At 36.6% G+C, this 24,889-nt stretch overlaps 1 protein-coding gene across 2 annotated transcripts in view; it reads left to right on the forward strand.

The window, feature by feature from the left end:
• SCFD2 (sec1 family domain containing 2) overlaps window positions 1-24,889 on the forward strand; it is a 187,357-nt gene that overhangs the window by 41,682 nt on the left and 120,786 nt on the right. For both annotated transcript variants that reach the window (XR_002001651.1, XM_015624487.1), the window contains exon 4: window positions 7,068-7,243. Coding sequence is in view for 1 of the 2 variants with exons in the window: in XM_015624487.1 (XP_015479973.1) it covers window positions 7,068-7,243 (176 nt within the window). In the remaining variant the exon portion in view is untranslated. The remainder of the gene's footprint in view (window positions 1-7,067; window positions 7,244-24,889) is intronic.

Genomic DNA, 24,889 nt, shown 5'->3' on the forward strand with positions numbered 1-24,889 from the left:
CAAATTTAGACATCTGAATTTAGGTGCATAGGAGGGAAAATGTTGGTGATGATTATATAAGAGCTTATTATATAAGCTTTAGTTATATTTGTCCCACCTAATTGATTAGGTTTTATTTGTTTTAAGGCATGTAAAATAATTTCAAAAAAGTAGTCAACAGAACTGATATTTAAACATGGTTTTCATTTTGTAATAAAAGGTTAAGGCTTATTAGGAGAGAATGCTAAAACAGCATATGTCTCTAATATGAATATAATTGGTCTCTATAGGAACACTGTTAAGACAATGATTTAATGATACCATAAACATCTAGTGATAGAGAATAAACTGCTTTTAGGATAACTAACTCAATTCTACAGCTGATGGGACTGAAGCCAAGACAGGTTAGATGTTCAAGCTCTCATGACAAGTGCTAGTTGAGTAGTAAATAGAGTCCAGCTTTATTTGTTCTGGATATATGCTTCTATTCCAGAATTTGCTAAATATTAACATAGTTGTTGCCATTGTCTATGGCTCCATGAAAGCCATTGCTTACACACCTTCAGATGTGAGATGTGGCAGGTTCTGCCTCCCTTAAGGAGATATATTGGTCCTGGGATGTATTAGAAAGCCTGTGACACACAGGGAGGAGTGTCTGACCTCCAGTGCCTGTGTTCTGCAGATGTTGTTAAGGTGGCAGGAGGAATGGGAATCAGTACGGGCTGGTCACAACACTTCATTGATGGCACAGTGCTGTGGGGACAGGCAGCAGGAGGTTCTGCCTTGTGGAAGAGTACTTTGGGGTGTATTTCAGGGACTGCTCAGACTCCCAAAAGAGACCTATCCTGGCATTGCTGTAGTGGGGACTTGGTGTTTGTACTCATAACTGTGACCATGGGGTTATCTGGGTCCTGGAGTTTCTGCCACAAAAAAGGGAGAGGTCTACAAGTGTCCATAAACCCCAGAACAGATGGTCCCATGTTTGTGGGAGATGAGCATACACTGTTAGAAATAAGCCTGAATCATCTGCTTTCAGTCTGCTGGAAGGTTTAGAGCTCTTCAGGTCCAGAGCCTTATTCTGGAGAAGCCAGCCAAACAGTGTCTCATACTGCCCTACTTTCCTTCTCTCCAAAGAACTAGGGATTAGCTGATGTTCTTGTTTTCTTTATTAACAGTTTAAGGGCTGGATGACATTTGAAGTAAGCTAAACAAAAGTTGAGATGAAATTATTTTCCTGGCGCTGTTGTTAAAGATTGTTATTGAAGCTTCCCAAGAAGTACAAAAGAATTTTGAGTTAATAACAACATCTGGAAATTAGACTAACAAGTAGACGTAAGGGACATCATCTGTCCTGCTAAATTGCTCTCATTCAGTTTGTCAAATGTCCAACTCCCTTAGCAGCACAGTTGCCCAGTTGGCTTTGTGGAGTACTAGAGCTTTCTGCATTCCTTGCAAGTATCCGGCATTGCTACTGGGAGAGATAGGTCTATGTTTCTTAGACTGTGAACAAGGAAAACAATTTATCTGGATTTCTTCAGTCCTCTACTGACTTGAAAAATCTCATCTGTGAACATAAGCGTGCCAAGATTGTTTCTTATTCTTGGTTTTTTCAAGTGGAAAATGGACCTCAGCAAAAGGATTCCAGCCAGTGAAGCTCTGTGTTCTTGCATAAAACTGAACAAAGTTAAAAGCTGTGTGTATTTGGCGATTCCTGCAGTCTTGGAAGAGCATTCATTGATTTGCTCAGTTGGTCACAAAATCTACTTTATTCTTTACTTGTTTCGTTATCCCTATGGAGATAATTAACTAAGTATTTTAAGAAAAAAATAAGACCTGGATGTTTGGAACAGTGCATTGATAATTCTGACCTTTGCTCTTTAGACACCTTGTTCATCCATAAATTTTTATTAGATGCATAAGCGCCTTTGGATTCTGAATTTTAAAAAATTACTTCTACCGGTAAATCTATCTTGAAAAATAATTATATTCTTGAAGCAATGCCTGCATTGCACTACATAGGCTGCAGCATTAATTTCAAATGGAAAAGAAGTCATACTGGTAAATTGCATCTTAATGTCTACAAATGTGGTTTTTCCAGTAGATTTTCTGTTTAACTGTTAAGGTGAAAGTCTTTTTGTTCCACTCAGTCTACTCTTACTCAAACCCAGATTTCTGACAAACCTTTAATATCAGTTGCTGGTAATTTCTGACATAGTATGTCTGTCTTGAGTTATCTGCTTTGCCAGTAACAGAAATACTTCTTCCCTTCAGTCTAATTGTGCATGTCATCATTTCTACATGTATTATGAACTGTGTAAATTTGATATGGTAAAACATTGAAAATGTTTATATTCAGTGCTGCTATTTTCATATTTAGCAATGAATTATTTATTCAATTAGTTATTAAAATAACAAAAACAAAACCAAGCAACACCTTCTGTAATTGAAAAGTAGGCCAAATAGATCTGCAGTTTTTTTGGGTTCTGCTCTAAATTCTTGAAAGCTGGAGGTGGAATTCAACCAATATGTTTACAAATTAATTATCATAAGAATAAAGGATTGAAGGAAGCCATTTGTATTGAATTAAGTCTTGTGAACATTTATACAACTGCTCATTAGACACTCATCAAACCTCACCTTAGAGCAAGTTACATTTGTTTGCCTCTGCTCTTGTGTCTACTGCTGGAAGACTGATTGATACAGTGATGTTTCTTAATGTCTTGTGTAAAAATATTCATGTATTATTTATCCCCATTGGTTGTAGTACCAGTATTGAACTTTCATGTAAATATTTATGCATTCAGAGGGACCTCTTTTTTTTTTTTCCAGGTGGTGCAGGGAGCCCATATAAGCTAGACATTTCTGTTTTGCTTTCCTAATTTTACTTCTCCATCATCATAATTGTTATAGTAACCTCTATGTGCATGCATCACAGTTTTTAGTTAAACTTCCAGGAATGGAATGATTTGAGCTGCACAGGGAGGGATAGGCTTTGTATTGAGGCATTTCTGTGGTCCTGTTTTTACTACAACTGTATCACTTGAAAGGAATTATACCTGCTCTTTTACAATGAAGACGCCTAGACATTTTTTCCTTCCTCTGTCATTTTCAGTTTTAACTCCACATTTATAGCTCTTACCCTAGCTTCAAAATGCATAATTTTTATACTGTTAAATTTCATCCCACTTATATTTGTCCAGTGCTCAAAGCAATCCAGCTCTGCTGGCTGCTCTTTCTCCATATTAATGATGTTCCACAAGCTTCTGACAGCACCTGTTTTGGCACCATTTATTACCAAAATTTGTACTATAAATATGTACAAGCACACAAATATGAACACTCTTATTTTACCTTTTCTTTTTTTTTTATTCTATTACTTCTCTATTGCATATTACCTGCCATCTGCTTTTGGGTGTTTCCTAAATATCTTACAATTCTTGTAATTGTAGTCTTTTCCCACTAAAATGTGGTTATGGCACAAATAATGCTCTGTTAAATCCATGTGCATTGTAATTAATTTGTTAATTGGTTGCATATCAATTTTGACATGATGTTCTTTGATAAATGTACTTTGCATTTTATCCCATTTTTAGGTGTGATGTAAGATATTTTTTTCTTGGACATTTGTCCTGAAGCTTTTCAACACTCTTGACATCAGCTAAATAAGGCAGCTAATTTCACTATATGTTTGACACAAATGTTAGTCTTATCCTTTCCTAGGCCAGTCTAGTCTCTGTTATGTCTTACTCTTTATCTTCCATTAATCAGAGTACTGAAACACAGGGTTGCTTCATCACACTGATGTTCAGTGTTTCTTGGATGGGACAGGTCCCCCAGTAGTGAGATAGGTCACTAGTCTGTCATGTGTCTGTTACTTCCAATAATATCCAGTCTCATTCCCTACACTATTATTTCATTCTGTTTCCTAAGATTATTTCTTTAGTGCAAGATTATTTCTTTAGTGTTAATTGTGCCAAACTAGCCATTCATTGTTTTTTAGGTGAATTAGTTCACACACATCATCAGTCTGATTTTTTTCCCTGCTCCCCATCCTCCTATGTTCTGTTAACTTTTGGGTTTCACTGTGATACTTTCCAGTGACAACCTATTGATTTTACCCTCTCTGTATACTTATGAAGAGGCATGAGGCTTCAGAGTGTTGGGGTGATTTGTGTTGTTGTTGAGATTTGTATTTGTTTCTATGTGTGTGTGTGTGGTTGTTTTAGTTTTGTTTTAATATTGCTTTCAGTAGATGTCATTTTTTTCAAGTCCTGTATTGGGGTTTAATGTAGTTTACAGAGTTTGGGACAAGTGTACCTGTTTCACACATTTTGCTTGATAACTCTTAATGGCAAAGGTTATTTCTTAGACAATATGGAATATGGAATTCCTGGCATTTGTGCAAAAAGGTTATCAGTATTTTTAAATTCTTCAACAGTGGTTGAGGTCAAACTTATCCTTTCCACTTCCAGGAATTTAATATTTAATAATTTGATAAAAAATATCAAGTGTTTTGTCAGCATAATGTATTTCTCACAAATCAGGCTTTGATGCCCACACAAACTTTTGACTATGCATGATCTAGAATTTGAGTAGCGTATGACCGTGATGGAGCAGGAAGATGAGAGCAAGACAAGATGCTTACACTAAAGTCCTGTTGCCAGTAGTTGCCATATTCTGCCTGTGAACCTCAAAATGTGCTTTAAGAGAACAAAATGACAGCTGAGGCATGTTGTGGTTGAAACAGATCTCCACTTGACTTCTTAGAACCTGTCTGTCACATTGCAATGAAACGACCTGAAACAACAGAGGGACTTTAAAAATCTGAAGAGCTGGTAGGGTTGAAATTAGATTAACATTAGTCTGTTGTGCTGAAGTCTCCCTCTGTGAGCAAGCAGCAGGGAAGATGATGAGGATTTAGGCCTTGGGAAAAACTATTTAATTGCTGATTACCACCAGTTACTTTCCCAAATTCCTTTCCTCAGCTACTGGAGTATACTGCAATTATATTTATCAGCCAGCTGTCCAGGGAGATTGCTGTGTAGAAGTTGGCTGGAACTCTCAAACCCTGGATCTGAGTGGTTCTATGGGTATTGTAAATATCACAGATGAGATGCTGCACTCCTTAATGCCAGTATAAGTTTTGTTAATGACTTTCTAAGGTCAGGATTTTCCTTATACTTACACATGTGTTGGACTTTCTTTTGGAGGTGTTCTGATGGTGGGAAAGAATTTGATTGTTTATCTAAAACGGTGTTGAATGGATCTCAAACTGATCCAGTGCTGCATCTGGATTCACTTTCACAAGGAACAATGTGGAACAAAACTCTTGAATTTTATTTTTTTTTAATTGAAATCAGAAGCTTTGAAAGCCCTCCGATTTTTCTGATTCGTATGATGAGGGAAGGGCTGGCAACTGCATGTTTTCTCAATTGAAGCAAGTTATCAGATTTTGAATATGCTACAATATATCAGGACTGCTCTGGGTAATAATGCAGTGATTATCAAAGGTATGCTGCAAGGCATCGTGGACTGACATTTTCAAATCACCGTGTAAATCTGCCTGACACAGCTTTAAAAGAAATAAAAGAAGACTGAAAGCTCCAGTGTTTAGTCTAAAAACACACATGGCCATGGTTGCTGTTTTAGCCTATGTGGGCTAACCGTGGAAGCCTTTTGTCAGCCCTCTGGCCTACTGAGTGGTATCAGCTTGATTTGTGTGTTAATTTGCTGACTTTTTGGGTTGATGCTTTCCATTAAAATTCGCATAAAGAATTTGTGTGTTTTCGCTTTATTTAGCAGTTTTCTCAAGTCTTAATGCTATTCCAAAAACTGCCTTTGATATCACTGAAACTAAGAGGAAGAGCTTTCAACATTTATTCACTGTTGGAATCATTTATTTGCCATTTATATGATACTGAAAGGATAAAGGCAGATGGGGAGCCTTGTTAAGTGATGATATAACCAAACACAGAGAAGAAACACAGGGGCAGTTTTACAAGATTTTTTCTTTATGGAAAAATTCTGACTGAAATGATCAGTGTTGTAAGCTATGAACTGCTTAGCATCAGGACACTCTCATATCTTCCTGGCACCAAAGATTGTCATATTTAAGTTAAAGGATCCTCCTCACTCTATCTCATATATCCCTGCTTTTTAGGTCTGGTTTGCTTGAGGAAGATGACTTGTTACTGGCAGAGGCTTCCAGCAACTGGCCCTGGACTGGGTCACAATCCAGACTTGCAGCTAGGATGGTGTTTTGACACCATTTTTGCCTGTCTGTTGAGGGTGTGTGTAATTGCCTCTGATAATTTTCTTGGGATAGATGAGCTGCCTTCCTTCCTGAAAGAATTCCCTTCCAAAACATAAATTGCTTGAGCAGTTCAGCTGGCATTTTAACATTGGATGAAGCAACAGCTAATCGTGTAGTATTTGTCTGGCCCAAATGGTGCCCCTCTGCTCTTCTAATAAGGAGAGATCTACAGGACCTTGTGTGGGTGATGTGGTTTTATTTTCAAACAGCTGGTGAAATCATGCTGTGGTTACATCATGTCAGAAACTGAAGAGTCACACCTTGGAAGTGTCCCTTCCAAGAACACCTCCAGAAATCAGGTGCTTGTGTCACTAACTTTATATCTGTTTCTTGAGTCAAAGCTAATCAAAAAATGTGCTCTCGGGAAGCTGTGAGAAGATTTGAGTTTTCTGCAAGGTGGAAGGCTCACAAATTCCCATTGGACTTTTGGTAAAAACAGAAAGATTGTTTAGAAGTAGTCATCAAATATTATTTCCCTAGCTGGAATGAATGTCCCTCTTTGTCTGAAAACAAAATTATTACCCTTTATGTCACCATCTGTTGTAGATGGTTAAAAATCTGCCATATTACATACCTCAAGGCGCAATTCATGAATGATGTGTCTTTGTCCTGATCTGTTGCTGCAGCTGAAGCTTCCAGTGATTGCAGCATAGCTAAGATCATGCCCATAGTGGAGAGGCCTCTAAACTTCTCCATAACCTTTTCACTATAATTTAAAAAATTTAGTTTTGCATTTGTCACCACTGAATGCTGTGTCCTGTTTTCCTTTCTACAGGCAGAGTCACCCCAGAACAGCTCAGCTCATACATTCAGCTTTTCAGAAACAATCTCAAAGCTTTGGAGAACCACTGTGGTCTTCTGCAGCTTGTGCTGGCCACAGTCCAGACTTTGAAACACCCCCAGACTTCCAAATGGGACAATTTCCTTGCCTTTGAGAGATTACTTCTGCAGGTACACATTATGTTTAATGTTTTGATTTTCCATTGCATTCTGTAACTTGAATTTGTTTATGAAGAAGTGTGTTGGGATGTCTTGCTGAAGAGCTGTTCCTTATTACCAAATTGGTGAGAGGAATGGGAACCTACATATTTATTCTTTTATAGCTGTGTCTAAGAAATTGTATAAAAAGTAGGCATTAAAGGTGAAGTATATAAGTAATCTGAATTGGGTGACAGTTTTGCATTTATATGAACTTTCAAGAAGATATAACTTTTGTCATTGCCTAGGATTGTTGCTGTTGTTGTTATTATTATTAATTATTAGTAGTAGTAATTATTATTATTTATTATTATATGCTTTTTGCAGTAATGTGCTGAATCAAATGCAGAGAGGAGTTTCTTACTATGTAAGTGTAAAACTTGTGTAATATGTTCAGTTGATGAGTAGATGAAAGCTGGAAATTCCATGCACCAAGAGAGTGAGCTTTCTCTTGTTCACAACTGTCATCTACCCTCAGTTTTTCCCACCACCACATTTTTTATGGCATCCTGTTTGTGACCACAGTATTATTTACATACCATTTTCTATCACATTTGGATTTTTCTCAGGAAATTTAGAGTTAGTGGTATATTGAACTCTATCCCACTAACCTTTGGAGATGTACCAAAAAAAGGAGAAGCTTTTTCTAAGAACCTAGTAAAGCTAATTTCTGCTGAAGTTCAAAGCAAGCTTAAAACTTTTCTTCCTGTCTTTTCTGCCATTTTATTGTTTTAACCATCTTCTGAAACCCTATCAAGAGGCATGTCTTGATGAGCAAACTCCTAATGAAATTAGAGTCAGCCTTAAATGAGTGAAAACCAGATATCTCTGTAAAAATCAGGCATCTAGAACAACCAATATGATTCTCCTCATGATCTCTGGCAGCAGGGTAAAGTCCCTGGTCCTTCAAGAAGAACATGCCCACACATCACAGCTTTGTAGTCAATGACTTTCTGCAAGGTTTGGAGAGCAAAAAACTACAAAACTTAGATAATAGCAAGCTCTTGTCTAAATTAATTTTTGAAAATACTATCTCTTGGTAAGACTGAAATATTTTTGAGTATCATAGGTAACTTTCTTTTTCTATTTAAAAGAAACAACACACCTCAGGTCAAATAACTCGTTCCAGCCATTCTTTAATTTTTCTGTAGAGGATGGGACTGACAGCCCATAGTCTCCTTCTCTCTCCCACAGTGAGTCAAGTTCCATAGCTCTTCTTGGAGCCTGGCTAAGTTCTGTCTTAAAGCCAGTTCAGCTTTAGAATTATAATAAAGCTGCACCCTCAGCATTGTTTTCACAACAGACAGCTGACTATTTAAAAGCCACACAGTAAATCAGCAGGGAGTGGGAAAACAGAGGTAAGGAACAACCAAACTATATATTTCATAAAAAAGAAATGTTTAACATGCACTCCCATAATAGTAGGTGGCTTTGGATTATACCCTCTGCCTTCCATCCATCATATTAAGGTAACCTGTGTTAGCCAAAGCAAACTTTCTAGGCTAACATTTGTAACTGTTCCTTAAGCACATAGTTATTTTCAGTAGTTCAAACACCAGTTATTTTGAATTACATGGACTCTATTTTGAAGACAAAGTCTGACATGCATTTTCTGCTTCTGAGCACATGGCCTGTCTTTGAGCTGTTGACAGGGCTTTGTAGGGAGAGCAAAGTGTTGAGACCCAGAAGACATTAAAGACATATTTATTTAAAAAAAAAAAATCAGGACATTACTTTGTGAATGCTTGGTACATAGCACACTGTACTAAATTTGATGCTGTCATAGTTTATTTTAGCAGTATTACTGAGAAATTCTTAAGCATATTTTTTGTTTCATATCATTTAAAATAATAAATCTTAAAGCATCCTCAATAAAATGTACTTGTTTCAACATAAAAGTAGCATTGTATATTGGAACGGCATGGAAGACAACTGTTTGTAAAATATCTACTGGGACTAATATTGTTAGACTCTGACAATGTAGGAATTGTAGATTTTCTGCTGATGGATGCATGTCAGACTCCAGCTGATGCTAAAGGAGATAAGCCAGTAAAAACAGTTGATGTTAGAATCTCAGATTTCCCAAAAAAATAAATCTGCAGTGTTGGAATTTCTGACATTACTGGATCTCTCTGATGGCTCTCATGATTCTCTGCTTAGTCTATTTCATGCTTTTCAGAAAAAAACACATTGTTGATAAGAAACCTTTAGTCGAACCATTACACTTTTATATTTTTCTTTTTTGTTTTATGTTTTATATTTGACAAAACCTTTTATGTTTTTCTCTCTACTCTTTGATTTACCCTTTTCAATTGCAAGTACTCAGTTCAAAAAAATGGCCTGCTAGAGGTCAAAACAGCCCACTTCTACACTTTTGTTATAACTAAAATCTCTACATTTTTCAGACCTATGTTGGCTCATTAAATTTTTTACACCTGCATCCAGGAAATTTGGTTTTGACTGAAGGTCTGCTAAAAGTGCAGCTGTATACTTACCTTTAGCAGAGTGTTGTTCTTTCCTTAACTGGGATGGATGAGTAGTTTGGAAGTAATAGATTTCAATGGAATCACAGTGTTGAGCTCAAAGGAAAGAGACTCATGATCTAAGAGTAATGCATCAAAGTTATTAATTTTGTCAGTCACAAGTTTGCTCTGTGTTCTACTGTTCTTCCTCTGCACATGATAGAACTTTCACTACTGAGGAGCTTTAAATGCTGTGTGAATTGAAGGTTTGTCCTGTTTACAAAGGAGATACCCTACCCCATTTCTTCTCTTGAGATCCTCTTTCTACTTTTTCTCATTCTGACCATCCATAAAACTGATAGATGGGAAAGGGAACACAGACTAAATGCTGCACTCCACAGCCTGTAACTCCCCAGTGTTCCTCACGTGAATGCTTTGTTTTACTGCAAGATTTAGTATTTAGGGAGGTAACAAAGTAATAAAGAGTTTTGCCACTCCATACATTTTAGCTATATTCCCTATTCCTCTAAAATTTATGTCTTTATTGCAGGTTTATTAAGCAGTGTAGACCCATGAAATACAAAAGCACAAGAAGAGCTCTCTCCAGAGTAAACAAAATCTGACACTTAGAGAGAAAAAAACTTTTGCTGTTTTTAGCATATACTACTCACATATTTACTGAGCAGGGATTTTTGCCTCCAAATTCAGTTTAAAAATACCCAGCAGACAGTGTGAATGGGACCATAATGTGCCCCAAAGGAAAGTGCTGTTCCTCTTTGATTGGGACTACTCTAAAATTACTGAGGTTGGGCATTACCTCTTAGAATTGGCTGAATCCTTCTGGCATAATTTATTCAAGATTTAAGTAGAAGTCTATTTTATTAATACCCCCACCATTTTTTTCTGTGATCCTTCCCAAAAGAGGAAGCTGTCTTTCTTGTTTAGTATGAGGACACTCTCTTTTTTAAGATGTCTGCAGTAAACTTCCTTCTAAAACTGCAAATGTACCAGCATTGTTAGAATATCTGGATTGGCAAAAATAAGGATATCTGGAAGATTGTTAAATTCATTGTTATTATAGTGTTGGAGAAGGATATCTTGCTTCTTGAGATTTTTTGTGCAACAAAGTTTTTGCACCTGCTGTCCAACATTTCACAGTTTCCTGGGAAATTAGATAGCTTCAACATTAACCTAAAAACCATGATGCTACCTACCATTGGATCTCAGAACTGTCAAAGTTTTGTTTTGTGATGCTGATTAATGTCGCATAATCTCAAGAGTAATTTGAATTAAATTTATAACAAATAATACTATAAAAACCCAGAACCCAAACAAATTCACAAAATCAATCCATAAGCAAAAATCATTAACACAATCACAGTTTCATCCTATAGATGAGTGGATGTAATTACCTGTATGATGCCTAGCTGATAAAAAATTTCAGCTACCATAAAAAAAGACAACTCTCTAATATTTTAGCAAAAGTAACTGGAATTTTTAGTCACTCCTGGTAGTAATATAAGTAGGTCAAATACTCTGGTGGTAGAAGCTGTATACATACACTTAGGTGGAGATCTCTTGACAGTGTAGTATTTTCATCTCTAAAATTCCAAGTACTAATTTGATGCTGTAAAATTTGTCAGAATACAAATTTTATTGTTGTCCTTGGTGTCTAGAGGAACAGAAAGTACAAACATGTTTTTAAGGAAACAGAGACTTAATGCCAGATGTCATTCCAATGTTTTTATTTTCCTTTTGCCAGAAAGTGGTTATGAGTTAAATCAATGACATCATTCTTTCTCTTATGAATATTAGTGTTCAAACTCGCCAAAAAAAATGAAAGTGGAAAAATCGCAATGCTGCTGAGAGTTTTATATTGTAGTTAATGTTTCAGTAGCAAGATCTAATAGCTAGAGTGTTAGTAACCATGCCATACTGTGCTGTGATTCTTTACCATTTTTATAAATGTAAAGTACAGGACTCATTACTTAATCAAGAATGACATTATTATTTATTTGCCCATAATAGGTTAGGCGTTCCTCAAATATGCATGTCTGCACAGAATCCTTTGCCAATAAATTTGGAAACTCCTAAGACAGCTTACAAATTTTCCCTGTCTAGAACTCAGTGTAGTTTTCAGACTGCTCAACTTTTCTATAGGATACAGTAGTTACTAGGTAACATTTACTGATTCTAAACTGGTGTAAACCAAGAGCTTAAGCATGGGCTTCAGTTTGCTGAGGCAAGCAGTAATACAAAGAAGTGAAAAAATAGAAAACTTTTGGAGTACTTCCTCTTGCTCTGCAAGAATAAGTCATAGGTCAGCTGTTGAGAGACCTTCACTTCTACATAGATTAGATTAAGATCAATGACATTACTTGTTGTTATTATTTATATTGCTTATTCTGTGTGTAATTTATAATTACATAGCTCAGCTCAGTGCAGTAAATTATCTTTTTGGTGGCCTACAATGTTGATCAGTTCATCTGTTCTCAACAGATATTGCAACAGTATTTGGAAAGAAGTGCTAGCTGCCAACAATTTAGAGATTTTGCATTTAAAAAAAAATAAATCTTGAAATTAGCTCAGTCACTTTTCAACATAAAGCTACTTATGGAATGAGTTGTCTTGGAGTCTTACATGATACCATGGTGATTGCAGAGGTCATCCTCAGGAATTTGGTATCTTTTGGATGAGATTGCAGTTTGGACACTGATACACATTCTGTCTTACACAACTAACAATAAAATGTAATTTGTTGGTGAAGTGAAAATAGTCATGTATCAATTACTTAAGCTTCCAAAGTATTTACTGTTAGTTCTTATTTAGCCATCTGTTTGTTAGACTTGCTGCATTTACACTGGAGTCCTCTCCATTACATGTAAACCCATTTGGATTCTTCCCTTACATAAGCAATATTTTTAACTTCTTAAGTATTTATTCTACATAATATTTATGTTGCATTTCATGGCCTTTCATAAAAACTGGTATATACAAGCCTTGAAGTATCTTGACACCTGTCTCACATGGTCTCAGTTCATTCATTTCTTTTGCTTGCTCAGTGCCTCTTATGCTCATGCTACCTTGTTTTTTACAGGAATTCAGATGTGTTTGTGTTTTTTAACTATTTCTATAAAGCAGAGCCATAAACTGCTGGAGGCATCTTAGTACTACAGCAATACAGGTAAAGCAGTCAACTAAGTTTGAGGAAGTGATGAGCTATTTTGAGTGTGTTTGGTTTTGTGTCACTGTCTGTGACACTTCATGCAGAAGGAGTTTGTTAGTTATAATTTATATTCCATGGGCTTAGGGAGCTTAGTTATGGGGCATTTCCCAGGTTTGACATACCAGGATTAAGGCATTCCAAATAGTTTTGCTCAGAAATAAATATATATATATGTGCATATATACACATATAAATAATTTTATTCTATATGTATATATAGAATTCTTCTAGTTAAAATAATTTCCTGTAAGTAGAATGCTATTGCTCAGACTACTTCGAAAGTACAAAATAAAGTGCAGGTAAGGATTGTTTTAACATTGAATAAATGTTTTGAGAGTAAACAAAAGCTGTCTTTATTGACAGTTTATTAATCTGTTGAAAGAAAACTACTTGAATTTTTTTCTAACTCTGGCTGACAAGGGGTTAAAATATTTTAAGTGTCATTTCCATATCACATAGGAGTTAAGAATATCTTTCAGTATTCTTGTCAAAGAAATGTATTTGCATTTGGTCTGAAAATTGCCAAGTATTGCCATTATGGTTCTCATTTGAAACACAATGATCTCCCTCCCTCACCCTCTGAAAGGGCTAATATTTTGTATCCAGACACAGGTCACCTAGAACCTCTAAAATAAGCACTAAATGAAGATATTACTTTCTTAAATGAACAAATGTCAACATCTGTAAGACTTTTAAAGCCTTGTGGGAAGAGGCTAAACATATTAAGTCAATTATAACTGTTAAATTTGTGTTCTGTGTACAAAACCAAAAATCTTCTTGTAATATGAAAGAATCCCAATGTAAAAATGATTGTAATAGGAGCCAGCTTTTCAGGGGGGAAAGCAGAAAACCACTATCACCCCCTCTACACAGATGCACTTTTTTTTTTTGCTTGAAGTTTAAACAATACCTTTTACTTGCTAGGTTTTTTTTTAGATATATGTGATTACATGGCAGTTGCTATCTGGTTAACCCAGGCTGCAGAAGGGCAGCATTGTTCTCAGTGTCATATCAACATTCTCCACCAGTGAAACCCAGAGTCCTTCACCAGTCCTGGGAATCCCTGTGTGGAGCTATAGCTCTGCTGGCCATTTGCCATTCTTCCTCCTCTGTGACTTTTCCCCTTAAAAAATAGCATTAACTCCTTACTTTCTGTAAGAGTTAGTATTAACTATGACAAAAGGCAGGTGCCCACAATCCCTGCCAGTAGATGTAGAGGAGAAGTGAGGAGACACAGTATTAACAATATTGAATAAGTCATCATTTATTCTTACACTGATAATTGTGCTCCAGGAGGCAAAGCTTCTGTTGCATGTACTCCCAGTAGGTCCTTGCTTTGTTCTACACTGTGCTCCAGTGATAAGAGTTGCCTACTACCCGATTTCCTTTAAATGCAGGATCTGATTTCCAGTGTCTGCTTCTTAAGGAGATTGGTACCACCCTCACAAAAAAAATTTATCTTGCTTCTTTCTGGTTTTACTTGCACAGGACAGGCTGAGTCATACATGAAATGTGTTTTAAAAAGCACTTTTCCTACAATTTCCTACATGGCAATTATCTCCAATAGACTGGACAAATGTTATGGATTATTAACCCACCTCAAAATGGCATGCATTATTTTGGATCCAACAAAGTGGAGGAGTCAAGAACTCTTGGCAGCAGCATCTTTTATATTGAATGGCAGAGACTTGTAAACAGTTCCTTTTTAGATGTGGCTTCTGTGGTCACAGGTAAGCAGTGTAAAACTGCAGATTCCTTTAGTTCATCTTTTTGCCTCTTAACTACAGAAATCCCATTAGCAATGCCCATTCATTAGTCTCATGATGGACAGGTTAATTGTCAAGGTTTTGCTGGGTACTGAATCAAGTGTGTTTTTGTGGTGTTAAGTCTCTGCTAATAAGCTCATTAATTTGATGTTAATTGAGTGTTACTGGCAGGCAAAGTCATATATGAATGGAGATGTGGAAGTAGACAGCTCCATTTTCATTCTAGCATTTTATTTTGTATCAATTTCATTCATTATGCTACTCATAGTTATTTAATAAAAATACTATTTTGGTGTATTTTTTCAATGCTTTCAGTCAAAATGTTTCACTCAGCTTGTCAAAGGCTGGATTAGAAAGACAAGGGGTTTATTTTGAGATGATATGTAGCATTTCTTAGCTGTTAATTGTAATTGGATATTGCCCCCTTTTTAGAGCCAGACTGTGTTTTTACCTTTAGATTTTTTTTTGCTTTCACTAACTATACTGAAATCTTTAAGTAAATGAGAATTGCCTTATTTTTACAGTCCATGTGTCCTCCCAACAGATACTGTTGTAATAATAGTGAAGTCAACACCACAAAGCACAGTGTATAGTGAGAGCTTTATTCATAGGAGCTGATTATCATGTTTCTTAGCTCAAAGGCAGTAATCAGCTATCAATCTTGTATCTGGAAACCAGTTTGATAGTGCTAACACTGTATATGTGGGTTTGAGTGTGATTATATTAGTCTGTCAGTTTGATTTTCATTCCTTTGGAGAATACACTTGATTATTTCCTACAGACTGGCAAGGAGAAAGCAGAGAAACAATACAGTTGAGAACTAGTGAAAACTTTACTGTGGGCAATATCCAAAATTAACAGTGTGGCTGCCACATTGCATTTCCTTTGTCTCCCCCCCTTAATGAGTTATATTAACTTTCAACAGGCCCCCCACACTTCCTTGGATCAGATATTTCTAAACACATGGAGCATGCATAGACAGAGGTGCATTTACTTTCACTAGAAAAACAAGTATATTCTTAAATTTGATTTTGCTTGTTTGATGGAAAATAAGGTGGTGTTAATTTTCTGAGCTTTCAGGCCAGCTGAGATCAGGGTGGTCTAGGCCTTCTTTGTCTGACTTAAGATTTTGTCTTTTATGTGGTGAAGTGGAACTGGCAGTGGAGAACTCACAAAACTGTTGTTTTCAATGAAAACCCTGTCCCCAAAGGAAACTACACAAAAAGACACTACTGCACAGCAAGCTGATTCTGGCTCGGTCCAGCTATGGAGCCACAGCAGATTTTTGTTCATTATAAATGAATACATAATTGTTTGTAGATGTATAGTAGATGTACAGACTTGCTTGCTATTGTTTGCTCATTTCCAGCAAAGAAGGCAGGCTCTGCTCTCCTTCTTCTCTGGGCTAGAAAAGCAAGTCATGTTTGCAAGCAGCATGCTGATTTGGCCAGGAAAATACTAGTGGAATTTTACCTCTGCAGTAGGCAATGAAGAATAATTTTTAAAATCAAATCTGGCTTGCCAGAGTTCTGCCTGTATAATACTTATTGCTGGGAATAATTTTGAAGTTGACTGATTAGCTCTACTTTAAACAGAGTTCTTGCTCTAACTCTTCCCTCTTAGAGAGGTATAAAATATTAGAATTTAATCAAGGAGATTACTACTACATTTGCTGTCCCATAGGTATGTGTAACAGACAAATGGCTCAACCTCCTAGGTGTTTCCCATGTGTTCCTGAGTTTTCTTGGGGAATGAAGAGAGATTTTCCTCTAGAGGCTGTCTTTCTTTAGGTTTTCTCCAGTTCACACCTCTTCAGCTAAGCTACCTTACTTTGCCATGAAGTTTCTCTAGGGACTCTCTCAGTCTAAAAAGATGCCTTTTCAAATGCCTCCCTATTTCACCCCATGGCACCATATTTGAGCAGAAGGGTATTAAGGTCAGCATAGGACAAACATGGCAAAAGTGGATTTATGCTCAAAGCTGCCTGGTGTGGTGTTCCTGGCTAGGTGCAGAGCAATGTGAGGGCTGATACAAGACACTCTGGTGTAACAAGGCTGCTTGATTCTCATTTGTATCCCACCTTCCTCCAAAGAGCAAAAGGAAGTATTTGCTCCATACCTAGAAATTATCTGCATTTCCTTATTCTGAGGCTTCTGTAGCATCGCAGTCTCTGTGTTTACTCTTTTGTGTATTTAATAAGAATGTTTTGTTAAATAAAAATCTGGTAGGCATATGAGAAAAAAATTGTATTTCCTTCTGGATGTCCCCCCTGCACCACCTCATCCCAGACTGTTTGCCTTTTTGTGCCCTTAAAACAAATAGCATATGGTTCTGTGAGTGTTCCTGTAATTTAAAGTAGTTGTGTTGCCTGCAGAAAGGAAGGGTACTGTGCACACGTAAAACTTGTACGGTATTTTCTAATGAAATACAACAGCTCATTTGGGCAGCTGTGTCTAATAAGGCATGAATACACTTAACTGCTGTTTATGTCCTCACACTGTTTGTCTGAAGTACAGAAATGCTGTACATTCACATTAGGCAATTCAGTATAGAAATCTAACTTGGACTGACTGTTGATGGGAAGTATTTCATAATTTTGTAGCAGGTTAAAACATATGGTTGTAGTTACAATAAATAAATTACTTGGTCCATAAACCATTGCCATTCAGCACAACTGTCAGGTTGATGTAAGTTTATTCTTCAGGAAAATAAAATGAAGATAACAGATAAGTAATAAATTATAATCTGAGTCTCTGGGGAAGGGAAAAGTTTCAAATTCTTTTTAACGAGGGTATTTGGAAGAGAAGAGGAAAAGGTAATGTGCCAGAGATGAGAAACTCTCCAAACATGACTTAATTCTATCCATCAGTTTTTCTTCTAGTATTTCTTCCCTACCCATTCTCAAGTCTAGGGAAAATGAAATATCTGCTATGCCCTAGGCAGAAAATGATTCAGGCATGTTTCACAGTTGCATCTGACTTACCCTTGTATAGTACTGTTGCCATTTCTAAATGGAGCAGAAATGTTCTTCTGTGATAAAAAATAAGGAGCATTTTCTTTCAGTTTTTTAAAATTGTCTCTGTCTTTATCTGAGTTTCTTAACCCAGTGTTCTTCTGCAACAGAAACAGAGATAGGACAGTTGAATTTTGGGAAGTTAAAGTTTGACAGTTTGGGAAGATGTAGATACTGTATTAAGATACCTGTAACTATTAATAGCTGTAGATATTAAATGTATCTGCTCAGAATATTGTTTTCCAGTAACAGTATCAGAGTGTGGTTAGCATAAAGGATCCCTGAGGAAGACTGGCACGGATCCTCAACTGCGTTTTTATTAACATATATTTTAATTGTGGCTTTGGTGTCCCTGGTGACCAGGCGCTCACTGGCATGAATTTTTTAAGTTCTGTTTGGTTTTGAAAGTACATTTTTAAAAATCATTCATTCTTATATCTGTTTTAACAGATATGATTATGAAAAAACTCTGCAAGTCTCTGCTTACTTCACAAACAAAGAATATTAAAAAAGCTAATGTTTTTGGTATCATATACCACCACTTTAAGTTCATTATCTTTACTGGACAGTAGCCTCAGCTGGGCATAATTCTTCTGATTGTAACTATATGATACATAGGAATAAATAAATAAATAAATTAAAATTTATTTAATTAAAAAAAATAAGGTTTTCCCCCAGACAGTAGGTGTGCTTTCTGATCCAGTTATTTAATTTCTGGAATTCCACAAAAAAATTCTCAATGCTCAAAGAGTCAGTACACAACATTCAAGTACTCTGAATACCACAGTAGTTCTGGAGAGCTTTAGAACAACTCAGTTAGCACCTTCTGTGTCCCCTTATCTACTGTTTCTCCAAGCTTGTGTTGGTGAGACCTTGGCTTTTGCCACAGTTGTTGGAAATTTGTGCTTTTTCTCTGTCCCATGAAAGAAAAGGCTGTTTGAGAAGCTACCTACTGCAGGAGAGAAATGGTTCCCAACGTCTCATTGCATCTACCGAGGTGACAGCAGATGCACAAGGACATACAGTGCTGGTGCTTCAAGGGAGTGTCACTCACTGGCATAGGCCAAGTTTAGCTTTGTCTACATGTTGGTTTAGTTTCATCTGCTTGTTTACTCCAGAGAAGAAGTTGAGTATACTGAAGACATATGTGCCCACGTTTAATTTGTAGGGGTCTGACTGCAAGCATTGGCAACAAATGTATAGATTGGGAAGCCGCCATGTGTTTTAGGGGAAGTCTGTTAACAGCTTGCAAAAATTCAATGTTTTGCTTTGGGTTCTGATTTCATCTGATTTTTGAGCTACATGGAATGAAATTTTTTCTCTGTATGAATTCACCCAAGTAAGACTATAGGTTTGAACTTCAAACATCAGCATCTGCAAATGGTTTTGTTGCCTCTGTGAAATCAATTGTTTCCTAGCCTATTGCTGTGTACATGTGTTTTATCAGTAGCCTGAGCAAGATCTCCTTCAGAATGATCACTAGCAGAAAAATTGTTTCTTTAGTGTCTGATGGGTAGACTTGGACTAGTAGAGATAAGCATGGAGTGGTGTGCCTCTTCTCAGTATGTTTTCATTCTGTAAGTCAAAAGAGGAGACACATTTTTAAGACTAAAGCACTCTCACCTGACACTAGTTTTTCTTATCCTATTCCTACATGTGTTGTTCTTAGAGGTTTTAGTTTCATAAAATACATAAAATCAGAGGAAAGGTTTAAGTCTCTTAACTTTTAATTGTTTTCAGTAAGAATGGCACAGGAATGGTATTTCTTTATGTAAAAATACAAAAGCTGGATGCTGTCTCACACAAGGAGAAACATATTTCAAGCAGATGAGCTTTCAAATGAGGATGGAAACAGCAACTCATGGATGACCAGGTGCCCTGTTTTTCTGTGCTGAAGAACTAAAAATAATTTACATATTTTTGTTTTTAAAACATTTGCACGTCATCTTGGTGTGATTACTGGCACATGTTGTATTGATTCAATTTTATTGTCACATTATTATCTCACATTCAAGGGTCACATGTGCTCCACATCTGGTGAACATTGCAAAGCCTTTTGAAAAAACATCACCATGGTTTTTTTCTTAGAAATGCTTATGGCAAATATCACGGTCTTGCATCTGCTTCTGCTATTGGTTGCAAAGAGGATGCACTAGGCTGTGCCTACTGTCCAGTTACAAAACCGCCAACAATAACATAATACATTTCCTGTTAACTGAAGTGATTAACTGCTTGGCTATTGATCCTTGTTCCTTACACTAGAATGACTGATAGGAATGAACTTTTTTATAGTTATTCGTGCTAAAATATAATCTTGCTTTTGAGGAGACCATACTTTAAAAACCACTTGCATAGTATTCAATATCAAAAGTCTCCAAGAAACTACTACTTAAAACATTCTGGAAAATATTGAATGTTTTCCAGCAGATCTGCCAGTGCTGTTCTGGTTTGGTGCATTGCTCAGTGCATTTTATAGTGTGACTGCATGACTATTTACCACGCTTCATGACAGTGATGTTGCATTTATCATGAACATCTGATGGTGTGAAGTACACTCATTGCAAACACCATCTGTTACATTTCCCCATACCTAACCAGTTGCACGCAAAGAAGATTGCAATGTGCTTTTTGTACATTATTTATTACATAGGGCAAAGTTAGACATCATGATTAGCATCTTCTAACATTTCACCCTTAGGTGAATATTATATAAAATCTCATTTGGAAATACCTAAACCCAAACTCAAAAATGAAACATGTTTAGTTGGGCTTAGAATGAAGGAGAAAATATTCTCCTGACTCAATCATGAACTTCATTTCTCTTTTGGGACTTGACTTCTGACACAGAGCGAAGGCCAAAATAAAACCCAGACTGAGTGAGGGCCCCGACTTAAACCTGCTTTTAATTAAGCCCTGTAAAGAAGCTTTTCTGCTAAAACTCTCAAGTTGAAGAGTTCATGCAAAAAAACTCCCTGTGGCTTATGAACAGCCAAAGTGGGGACATTCAAACATATATTTTTGAATAGTTTAATCCAGAAAAAATTCAAGTGAGAAAGTCCATATTATTTAATGCAGTTTTTATCAGATCACTCCTTCTCCAGTTATTTTCTTTTTTCATTGTTCTGTGTGTTTCAGTTAAAACTTAACACTGCTACAAAATGGTTTGATATTAACAAACATGAAAATGAAATTGTTTTGGTTTTCTTTTTTCCTAATTGCACATAAATCTGACCCAGTTCAGCTGGACACAGTTACAGGGAGTTAGACATGTAATACACATTTCAAATCAGAATCCTTGTGCCAAGGCAAAGGTCAAAGTAATTTTCTTGTTTGTTTGTTTTTAAAAGGATTAAATAAATGTAGTTTTACCACAAGGAAAATGACAGCATCCATTGCTCACTTATAGCTTTGAAGTCCACATTTAAATGGGAGAAGACAGTCTTGTCTGGATGGGTGGCAGGGATAATTTCAGAAGTAAAGGTTGTGTGATTTCTGTGCAAAATGATGCTCTGTGCAAGATGTCTGCTAGATCACTTACACTATCAACCCCAGACAAGAGCTTATAGCACATTAAAATAAAGCTGTGGCTTCAGTGACAGGCTGTAAACAAAAGGGGTGGGATACAGTTAATGGCAGCAGTGTAGTGCTAAAGAAAAATAAATAATTCCCTTTTACTTGCAACTGGCAAATGCCCAAATACTGAAACATCATCAATCATCCTTGATGACTAGATGAGATCATAAACTGAATGAAGAAAAATAAACTTGAATTTAGCTTAAATTGTGATTGGCACAGTAAAAATTAACTTTCACCTTAAAAAATGTTTTTTTCTTCCAAAACATTTCTAACTGCCGCCTTTCCCAACTTTTCTCCACCCATTGCAGAAGTTCCAAGTGCTCCTCAGTGTTGGTAATGTCAGCTTTCCATGTCTGCTTCAGCATGTGCTTTTAGTTTTTTTCTTGAGAAGCAAGCTGCTTTTGCATTTCTTCCAAAAAAGCATCTTAAGTGTAGTCTTCATATAAATATTGAACATCATGTTATTCACAACCTCATAATTCACCAGCCTAGCAGCTGAATAATGTAGCAGGCATAGAAAACTGGGAAGCAAAGGATGTTATACAGACCAGGAGAGCCATTCTGACAAAAATCTGTTGGGGAAAAACTTCCTGGGAAAAATACATTACGTTTCCTATTCAGTTCTTCACACATCTACAGTTTATTATGAAGAAAATACACACTCTAGGGAACAGTTATGTAGTGTCAGGAAAACTGACTTGATGTTTTAATTTTTACAGCTGTTTGTGTTTTGCACCACGATTTTTTAAGAAGTGTCTTTATCATATCCCTGGAGAGAGTTGTTCATTCTTATGAGTGGATAGCTTTAAATAGAAAAGTTAGGTTCTGGAAAGTTTGAGACCTGGTAGAAATAATACCAGAATTCCACCAATAGTATGAAGTTCTGACATTGTGAAGTCAGCTTTGTAGCTGGCAGTCTACAACATTAATTAAAAGATAAAGCAGTGCATCACAAATATTGCAGTCAGGCAATGATCATTACTAATTATTTGAAAAACATCAGATATGACTGGAAGAATCACTTTGACACTGATTTTGATAGGCAATAAGCAAGGAAATGTCATTTTAGACAATTGGTTTAAAGGCAGTGTTACATCCTGGTTATTCATGGGACATACCAAGTAAGTTGAGAACATCAGAACATCAGTCTCATTCTTAGGGGTCTTACTGGTGCCAAATTGGCAGAGATTGAGTAGTATGGGAGCTCAGGCTACCCCCTAACCTGCTGAGTTTTGCATACTTATTTTATCAGTTGTGTAGATAAGAGCTTTTGCTTCACCGTGCTGTCAGTCTGGTCTTTGGTCTAAGATGAAAACATAGAATTTAATTATGTAGTGTGGGCTTGGGTTCAGCCCTCCCCTGTGATATCAGATGTATAAAGGGAACCTCTGATGGTAATTAGTGTGTATTACTGGTGAGTGTTGGGAACAAACTACGTGAGCGATCTTTTCGATAGATACACTGAGAGGTTAGGTTTCCCCCTTAGTAAAAAACAAAAAAAGACATAAATGCTTTAATAAAATAAAGGCAATTATGCTTTAAAGGCATAAATTCATGTAATCATTCTTGCCAGAAAGTGGAAACATAAGTACAGAACATTTTGAGACACCCAGAGTAGCTTTTGTGGCTGTGGAAGATTTAACAGTAGTTGGTAGGGCTGTCTCAGTGGCCAGTGTAGGAGAATTTGGATGTGAGAACTGTGAGCTTTGTGGCAGTGCTGTGCTGTTGTCAGGAGAGGGACACATGACTGCTATGCCCTAGGGCCAGATGGCCCTTCTAGGGCCACAGTGTCTTTTGAAAGGACCAGTAGTAAAGATTAATTATAACACATTGTTCTGGAGTATTTTGTTTGAACTTTGCTTTATTGAAGTTACCACAACAGTTCCTTGAGTGGTTTGATATTAGATATTATTAGATATTTAATATCTATCTATCTATATATAGAGAGATAATATAGATATTATTAGAGATTTTATTACCCTGTCTTCTAAATTCATGGCATATTTAGATGAGGTAGGTGACCAGTGAAAGTGTGACCTAATTCAAGACTGAGAACTGGTGGAGTGGTTCTGTCTAATTCTCAGTTATTTTGTGGTTGGCTCAGTGTTTGCTAGCCTGTGCTGAAAAGAAGAGCTGAGAAAAGATGACTGTACTGGTTCCAAGGAGAACTTCTTACAGCTGAAAGCTGAGTCAGCTCTTGCAAAGCCCATTATACCTCAATCTCCAGATAAAGAGTGAGTTTGGAACATCCCAGGAGTCCCAACTTGATTTTTTCAAATCAAGAAATTTTATCGATTGTTTTGCCATTGCCATTAGCAAAGTTGCCTTTGCTGTGTGGTTTCTACATTCCTACCTGCAGCATCAGAGCCTGTTCTCAATTTCATGGCTGTGGCACTAAATATTCTACATTTAATAGCGCTCTGCAGAGAACAGCGTGAAATACTGGCTTTTGTTGCTCACCCTTGCTCTTTTCCTGATGTTTGGGTTTTTTTGGGTCATTTGATTGTTGATCAGTTACCTACTAGTTATTTTCAGGCAAAATGTTTTGCTTTTAGTGCAAATTTTCTATTGCTCTGTGCCTGAAGATTTCCCCTTCTTACTAGGATTTTAATAAATTCACTCCAAGAGTTGGTAGAAACATGTATTGGAAGGCTGAGAGTATATTCTGGAAGATCAGGTGAGTAACAAGAATAACGTTCAGGCATCTTTCATGAATTCAGCCCTTCAGTTTAAATGTAAAACATTGTTATTCCTGTAGTAATCTAGAACTTCAGCAAGCTGTTTTTTTGGCAAAGGCAGTAAGAATTAGGGGTAACTGAGAGATTTCAGAATTTTTTCCCGATAATAATTTTTTTCTTTCAGTAACAGCAAATATATATATATTTCATATCCTTCACTTTACCCACATGTACTAAAAGGTTGCAAGTTTTAAATTATCAGTAAACTAGTAAAACAATCATTCTTATTCTTTAGTGATCCTCTGGGAATCTGGTACAGAAGGAAAGATTCCAGGAAGCCAACTCTCCTGCAGGAATGAGGAATTCTGATTACTTGTTTCAGAGTATTTGTCCACTCCATGGGCTGGTTTGAGGGTCAAGATCTGGCAAAGGCATTTCACTCCCAAGGGAAGTGGAAGCTATTGAGGCCAGTGGGTAAATTTAAGTAGCTTCATTTTTCTAATGCTTCTGCCGAGAATCATCTAAGCCCTCACAAAAATTGAGCACAAAATGTGCTAAATAAAAGGAAACCGTTGCACTTAATGTATACATTTGCCTTTAGTGGCTAATGGAACATTCACATCATCTTTCATTTCGACATGAGGTATAGTAACTTCTGGTTTTTCTTCAAGGAATTTGGTTTGTCGGGGAAACATCTGGTTTATGTAAATGAGCAGGGAATTCGATACACGAGAAGGTGATTGCAAAATAGCATCTAGTGGTCTCTGCATCAGTCATTCAGTTACCTTTTGCAAAAATAAACAGCTATTACATCTGTAACTGCTGTCCCTTTTTCAGTGGGCCATGTTAATGAACATGTTTTGCTCCTGCGAATTTAAAACAAATAAATTAATAAATT

The sequence above is a fragment of the Parus major genome, chromosome 4 (genome assembly GCF_001522545.3).
Source record: "Parus major isolate Abel chromosome 4, Parus_major1.1, whole genome shotgun sequence".
Taxonomy (NCBI): domain Eukaryota; kingdom Metazoa; phylum Chordata; class Aves; order Passeriformes; family Paridae; genus Parus; species Parus major.